This window comes from Aplysia californica, unplaced genomic scaffold, assembly GCF_000002075.1.
Source record: "Aplysia californica isolate F4 #8 unplaced genomic scaffold, AplCal3.0 scaffold00892, whole genome shotgun sequence".
Classification (NCBI taxonomy): Eukaryota; Metazoa; Mollusca; class Gastropoda; order Aplysiida; family Aplysiidae; genus Aplysia; species Aplysia californica.
Window position 1 is genome coordinate 117,077 of NW_004798162.1, and position 8,553 is coordinate 125,629.

The 8,553-nt window shown below is 34.6% G+C and overlaps 1 protein-coding gene across 1 annotated transcript in view; it reads left to right on the forward strand.

Annotated features, from left to right (window-relative positions):
- Positions 1-4,208: 4,208 nt before the first annotated feature.
- The window catches only part of LOC101852439 (intraflagellar transport protein 43 homolog A), a gene marked incomplete at its 5' end in the record, with an annotated part of 13,223 nt that continues 8,878 nt past the window's right edge, over positions 4,209-8,553 (forward strand). The window contains 3 exon segments of the mRNA XM_013089193.1: positions 4,209-4,310; positions 5,246-5,316; positions 6,753-6,791. Coding sequence (XP_012944647.1) covers positions 4,209-4,310; positions 5,246-5,316; positions 6,753-6,791 — 212 coding nt within the window.

Consider the following 8,553-nt stretch of genomic DNA (forward strand, 5'->3'; position numbering starts at 1 on the left):
TTTACTACTGCCCCGGCACAGGAGGAGTGACGCTGCGGTCACCCCAATTAACCCCTCTGACAAGTGATTTATGACTACGCGCTGGGCTGTCGGGCGGGGCGGGCAGGGTGGTGAGGATGGTCGGGGAGGAACTGGGGAAGGAAAACTAAGTGAGCGGTCTGGACGGTATTTTATCCGCTGTGATCTAGGAGGGCCAGCTCTATTCGGACTTGAGTCCGAATAATTTTTAACTATTCGGACTCGGGTCCTAAAAAAATGTTTTATTTATTCGGACTCAGCTTTTAAATGAGTCTTGTGAGTGTAAGGAGTGTACAGAATATAACTTTCATCGGGGGATTTTACGTCACACCAGAATTAGAACTAGAATTGCCTACTAGGATTGTGTAATTGTGTCAAAAGTCAAAAGACTGCACTCTCATTAGATCTACCCAGTGGCAGTGTTTAAGTACACGGTAGGTAACAGACAACTCAAGGTCTCTCCACCACCACTACAGCATCATCATAACTTCCACCACCATTTTTCTTTCCATATGTTTAATTTCATTTTGTTGTGTGTTATTCTGTAATTTTCTTTTCTTTTATCACATCGCACAAAACCCTGTGGCCTCTTCCCCCAGCGAGCCGAGAGGGGAAGATCGCTACTCGCAGTCTCATTGGTCGACATAATTAACTTTGCCCCCGGCAAGGTCAGCTCAACTTGATCGTTCTGTTCATACCAATGATGCTGGGAGGGACAGTTTAGATTGATCTAGTAACTGGATATTAAAGCTCACGTCTCGACTGTTATCATTATAACGAAGAGGTCGGAAGTCGGAATGGTCGTCATGCTGGACTCAATTCAGAGTCCGAATATAATTTTTCTCTATTCGGACTGTCACTTCGATCTTGGAGGAACAAGAGAATCAGTCATGACAGGTTTCTACGTGAAAATTTGATCCCCATTTGGGGGTGAATTTTTGGACCGGGTCGGAATGTAAGTGACTAACTTTCTCAACCTCCGTCTGCTCTATTTCTGGTCCAATGTGAATGAAACGTGGCAACCAATCAGAAAATAGGGCAAACTAATGAATGTGGAGGTTGAAGTTCGTACTCATAAAATAACCTGGACTTTTGGTTTCGCGAACACTTTCATATCGCGTATACCGAAAACTATCAGGAGCTTGAATTTCAACATCGAGAATGTAAGAGATCTATCTTTCCTCTATAGTGTCCTCAGATTTGAACATTCTGTGTCAAGTAGTTGTTTAGACCTGATCATTTTCATCAGGGTTGGGTTGATTTAAATCAGTTGATTTTTTTTATTTAAATCAACTTGATTTTTTAAATAAAATCAGTGATTTAAATCACTTTTTTTTAAATTTATTTTTATTCAGTTTTTACATATTTCAACATTCAGAATTCCTTTCCTTGGTTTCATAAAACAGATATAAGGTTAAGTAGAAAATATAATCATGTTTAAAAGTCTGCTTTCCCTTTCACTGTAAAATAATACAGTATTCAATTTACTTTTTTTTCCATAATTGAAATCAGAGCTGGGTTGATTTAAATCAGTTGATTTTTTAAATATTTTAATCAACTTGATTTTTTAAATAAAATCAGTGATTTAAATCACTTTTTTTAAAATTTATTTTTATTCAGTTTTTACATATTTCAACATTCAGAATTCCTTTCCTTGGTTTCATAAAACAGATATAAGGTTAAGTAGACAAATATAATCATGTTTAAAAGTCTGCTTTCCCTTTCACTGTAAAATAATACAGTATTCAATTTACTTTTTTTTCCATAATTGAAATCAGAGCTGGGTTGATTTAAATCAGTTGATTTTTTAAATATTTTAATCAACTTGATTTTTTAAATAAAAATCAGTGATTTAAATCACTTTTTTAAAAATGTATTCAGTTTTTACATATTTGAACATTCAGAATTCCTTTCCTTGGTTTTATTAAACAGATATAAGGTTTAGTAGACTAATATAATCATGCTTAATAGTCTGCTTTCCCCCCTGTCACTGTAAAATAATACAGTATTCAATCGACTTTTTTTTTCATAATTGAAATCAGGGTTGGGTTGATTTAAATCAGGTCGATTTAAATCAGTTGATTTTTAAAAATTTAAATCAACTTGATTTTAAAAATAAAACTCAGTGATTTAAAATCACTTTTTAAAAATGTATTCTGTTTTTACATCTTTAAACATTCAGAATTCCTTTCCTTGGTTTTATCAAACAGACATAAAGGTTTAGTAGACTAATATAACCATGCTTAAAAGTCTGCTTTCCCCCTGTCACTGTAAAATTATACAGTATTCAATTTACTTTTTTTACATTATTGAAATTAACATTTCCTTTTTCTTTTTAGACAAACACAAGCGCGCGCACACACACACACTGTAATAAAATGCAAGTTTATCTATGCATAATTAACCCCCCCCCCCCCCCTTCCTTTTAGACTGACATTTTCTTCATTTTTTGTTTGTAGCCATAATTCACTGATATATATATAGCAGATTAAGGCTTTCTTTTGCGGTTGCTTAAATTAATCATTAGTTAAAATAAAGACAATGCATTTTGCACTAAAAGAACATACTTTTAGCAACCAAAAATCCCAAACTGTGTCGACATTTTAAAAAAAATATAAAAAATCTGATTTAAATTTTTAAAATCTTGATTTAAATTTTTAAATCGATTTTTTAAATTTTTATTTAAAAAATCAAAAAAAATCACCAACTCTGATTTTCATAAATGCACGACTACTCTGCTATCTAAAGCGGTTTCGCACGGAGACAGGCCATTTTCCCCTCACTCCCTCGACAAATGTATGTGACCTACAAATCCCTGCATGACTGTTCCGAGCCTGTTCATTGATCACTTGAAATAGGGCAATGGCGGGCGCATGCATCCAGTAGTTTTTCTCTCTATTACCCTGTAACATCGCAATGGCAGTACTCCGAGGCTAGCTTATCTCGCCTCGGGATGTTCGCATCTCAACGGGATGTTTAATTGATTACTTGAAATAGGGCAATGGCGGGCGCATGCATCCAGTTGTTTTTCTCTCTATTACCCTTTAACATCGCAATGGGGGTATTCCGAGGCTAGCTTATCTCGCCTCGGGATGTTCACATCTCAACGGGAAAAAAGAGTTTTGAATCAATTGTACAGCATGCTAGATTTAATTAACTTATATTTTAAGGTTGGCATTGTCTAAAGTCCGCTCATGTCGTAGAAGGCGACTAAAGTCGGTTGGGCAAAGGGGTAGCAGCCCTTTTCCGTAAAACAAAAAAACGAAAAACAGTCTACAAAAACATCAACAGCAAAAACAACACGACTGCCAGTTCTGGAAGATGGAGGGTCTTCTTCACCAAAGAGAGGAGAGAAAATGGAGTGTAGAATAATGCAGGGTGGTGAAAGCTGAAAGAGAGAAGGATGCACAGGACAGGCTTCGCTGGAAAAATGTTGTTGATGGCCTATGCTCCTCTGGGAGCTAAAAATTTTTAAAGGGCAAGAGAGAGATGGTCTAGAGTCATCAAAAAAAGCTTTGCCACTATTTAGTCACACTGCCAATATATTCTTAAAGATCCCATGTTGTGATACGATGCTAAAAAATGCTCTCATCCCAACACCCGTTTTTTGCAAAATCGTAATATGTACACCAAAATGTTAATTATAACAAAATAACTACGGAATGGTTCATAAATCTGACTGCAGAAATTATTTCTCTTCCCAAAAACACATCGGGTAGCCAAGTTTCTTTCGTCTAACCCTTGAATACTGAGATATCGTCAATTTCCTTACAGAATCTGATATTGCGTGGTCCACTTTTAGGAATATTTTCCTATATGTGGGACATCCATATTTTGCCAACCTTTTCAACTCCGTAACTTTTTTATTTATCAACCGATTCTTAAAATTCAAGAAGCATGATTCTTAACATTGAAAATTCTTTCTTAGGTACCAAATAAAAAAGGGCTAAAGCGAAAAATTAAATTTCATTGGCATTGCCAGTTTCACACATCCATAATCCGGGTTGACCACTACAAAAGAAATTAAAGAGATTCAATGATGATATGGCAAATTCTGCAAGCTAACCAAGATCGATTTTAAGTTTTCCATGTTCGTATTATCTGTGCCCAATAGTATAAGAATGTGCGTGATTAGGGTGAATGGAAAACCCTTATATATAAATAACATTTATAAATTTTAACCTCCACAGGGTGCTAAAACAGGAAGAAGAGCTGCAGCCCTTGCTGCCACTCCTGCTCCTGCTCTAGAAGAAGAAGAACTTACTTCTGTGCCATCGACTAAGAAAAATTCTGTAAGTTTTCTAAGATTTTCAGTTTTGAACTTGCGAGACTTGAATGGATAAATATGTTAGAAACCTGTCCCTTTGACACCTTGAGTGTCTGGGTCTGCTCTTCTGCGCACTCCTTTCTGCACATTTATAGCGCGTGAAACACATTGTCCATAGTGATTATTGATTTATTAATTTTCACTCTTCTTTTCTTCAATGTCAACCATAAAATACTCTTCAATGTGATGAAAGATTGCAAAGAAAACAAAAATAACAATTACAAACTACATGATGTTATTTTAAGTGAACATTCTGACAATGGATTTAATACATAACAACTATTTTTTTATACTGATTAATTTTTTAAAATTATTCCTGTGTTTAATTTTTAAAATAACCCTGCTGTATATCTTTGATAAACTTTTTGAAATGTTGAAGTCAAAATGCGAAGAATATAAATTATTGTGCTCAATAGGATTTCTCTAGAACGGAAATGTTGTCTGAGGGATGTTTGAGGTTGCCACAACTCTTGGATTCAGTAACCTTTTTCAGGTTTTACGTTTTGATATTGTTGAAATCTTTAGTCCTCTGAATTGTTTTAATTCAGGGAACAAAAATGCACTATTTCATGCTGTTAAAAATAAATCATTTGTTTTGTCAGATTTAAATTAGGGCCTGGGGACCTCGTTGTTTGACTGAGTACGTTTATGTGAAAATATTTCTAGTTTATTATTTTTATCTCAAAGTAATTGGCCTGTTTATAGTAACCCTGGTTTTTTGTTTATTGAACAGCTCTTTTTGTAATGTTATACATATAGCTTAAATCTATGATTGTGCCCCGAGTGGGCTAATATTAGCGATTTTCATTAGTAACTGATTTAAATTTTAATGTTAGGGGAATATTTCAGCCTTTACTCAGACTTTTTTTCCTCTACTTTATGTTTAATCTATTTTGTCAGGATGGTCCGCCAGATAGACCGACCAAAGCCGTCTCAGGCTGGGGGGAAGAGGCCCCAGCAAGAAAACCCCGGTAAGGGACTATAGTCTTTCCATAAATTATTTTTCTTTTCAGGATGGAGAGTGAAAAAACATTTTTTTTTCTAGAATTTGACTTGAATAATGCATGTGCCTCAAACCCACAACAAAAAAATCCAGTAGACGTTTAAGTATGGAATTTTATGATGGATTTTGTTTGTGTCTTAAGCTTGCTGAGTGGATTTTACCTTTGGCCTTAGTCACTTTTATTTATATGATTCTTGATGCTAGATGTTCCCACTGAACTGGACTTTGAAAGGTTTTGGCACTTTCAAATGAAAAATTGTTCTATTCAGTGTGAAGTGTTTGCAACACTCATAGATAAATTCTGAACTCACTTTGTTATAGATATGATGTACAAAGTAATAGTCTTGCAAGCATTTTCATTATGAAAAATCTTTGTTTGGTTTGACAGATAAATGTTAAGGTAAAAAATTTTTAACAGGAAAGCAGCATAATTATATATGTAGGCCTATATATATTCATATGTGCATATATGTTATATTTAAGAGCCTCCAAATTTGAAGTTGAGGAGTGAGTATGTCATGTAGGAAGAAATTTCTTAACACTTTTATATATAGGCTGCAAGTAGTCAGTGTATTGAAACCTGACCCAGTGAAATTAGAATTGTCACATGACGTGTTATCGCTATTTACAGTTGTCACACAAAGTGTATTGGTCAGGCCTGCATGTTTTGCATGATCTGTTCACATACAAAATTTCTTCACTTTTTGTCAAGACTTTTTACCAGTGGACCTATTCCAATTTTAACTCTAGACAAGCTGAATAAAAGGTCTTCTTTCAATATTTAAAGTTCATTCTTGAAAATAGGATAGACATTTAAATATCTTCTCTTTAGTTTGGGGAAAAAAAGCCAGAAGTTCTTCTTATTCTTCTCTCTGACATTCATACTCTCTCATGCTATGACAATGTGTTTGACATGTAAGATACATTCGGAAAGAAAAACTATAGCAATATGTCTGTCTGTCGGCCTGTCTGTTCGTCTGTTCATCTATCTGTCGGTCTGTCTGTCTGTCTGTCTGTCTGTCTGTCTGTCTGTCTCTCTCTCTCTCTCTCTCTCTCTCTCTCTCTCTCTCTCTTTCTCTCTGGTCCTTATTAAACAATATCCCTCTGTGCCAATTGCATAAGATCTCTCTCTCTCTCTCTTTAGAAGTATCCAAGTGTTCTTTGCACTCAGAATGCTGCATGTTGCCCTATACATGTATTATGATTATGCTTGCCTTTTATGACTATGTTCGCCTATGATAAAAGGAAACATTGTGTGTGCTTTAATTGTAGTTGGTTGTTTTGTTTGTGGCATTTACATTTGAGTGTAATATTTGGGGTTTTTTAAAACTCTTTTCATTTCTAAATGTTGCTATATTTGTTGCTGTCCTAAGTTTTGGGGGCTATAAATGCACATCTTTTCAGAACTCGACAACTTGGTGAAGGATTCGAAACTTTAGAGGAGTAAGTTTCAATTTTTTAGATTTGATGCTATGACTAACAGTCCTCTGTGTTAGTTAGGACTCACATTTCAAGCATTGTGTTCTTATGTGAAGATTCCGTACTTTCCTGAAAATATACACACTAACGCTTGCGAGAGTAAGACTTGCTAGTCTTTAGGCACAGGGCTAGTTGTAAGACCGTTAAAGTTTTGCTACTTTTTACTCCAATTTTGTTGTACCTATTTTATTTTATTTTTTTCTTCCCCTTTTTTGGTTAAATTGAACACAATTTACTGATTTTTCAGATAACTTGCATCTTTCATTGTGAACTCAACCACTTATTTTGTAAAGGTTTTTTTTACTGCATGATTTGTATGCTCATTTTATCGTATTATTGTATTTTTGCAACCTCTTTTAGTGTGTGGGGTTTTTTTTAACTATATATTTATGTATATGAGCCGTTCTCGCAAGATAGGCATTGCTGAAGTGGGTTTTTTTCCTCCATCAGAGACAAGCAACGTAATGGAGAATGAGATTGAAATCCGGCTTTTTCAATTTAAAAAATGAAGTGACTCTTTATTGAGAAATCATCAAAGTCAACATCATTACAAAATGAATGTTGATGTTTAGGAAAGGGCTTTGTTGATTTTGTGTTTTCCTTTTTGCTGTATCATAAATTTGGTTTCTTTTACATCCAAACGACTCAAAATTTGGGTGCTCAAGTTGAACTCTCAAAACATACATTGATTAAAAGTAAAGAGAATGCCAGCACATACTAGAAAACATTCCTGTTGTCGTTTGAATTTGCGTTAATTAAATTTAGGACGTTAAATGTATTGTTGTGTGCATCTCCTGGCATATGATCACTCATCGCAGTTTCAGAACCGCCCTGTTTTAGTTGGCATTTTGCGGAACTTGCAACACAGTTAGGTCATATAAATGCCGAAGATTAGATGTGTTACAAGAGATTAACAAACTCGAAAAGGAGGAGAGATATGGATGATAAATGTTTGATAGGAAAGAAGGAACAAACCACTCCAGAGCTCCCACCAACCACCCACTCCCATGTTGTTGATAATAATGAACACTCCACAGCATTTCAATATATTTGTGTATTTCAACATAAATGATGCTCACAAGTACTGCTTTTTTATTGAAGCAAATCGGGCAATGCATTCATGTTTTTTGCATATCTTATCTTACTGTGACAACGCTGTCACTCTCAATTGAGGGTTATAGATTAATCAGATTTTCTGTGGGTATTGGATCTGATTCATGTTCTCAATTTGAAAATGGTAAAAAAAACAAAAAACATTAAGCACGTATCAAATTTATTTTACGTCAGAAAAGTATAAAAATTGATGGTTTGAAAATTTTAATTGTAGCAATCTTTTAAACTTTACCTTTTTTTCAATTTAACAGTTGTTTGAGCCCCATAAAGTTCGAAAGCAATGTTTTTAAGCTGGCCTTTGGAGAATGGCTCATATATAATGTTTTATTTTTTTAACTGACATTACTTTTGAGTTTCTTTGTCCAGTGTTTGTACTTTTTTTTTTTTTACCTGAGTCAGTGTATTCAAATGTTCTCCTTGTAAGCTCCCTGACTCTGTCACTCATTAATACCAACACCAAAAAAAATGTTTTTTTACCAATTAATTATCTATATGGAACTTCATAATGGAACATTCACCATTCATAAAGTTTGCATGTACTGAATCATATTATATCCTGTTTTGTTCACTACTAACCTTATCTACAATAAATGCAGGAAACACTTAACCCTCT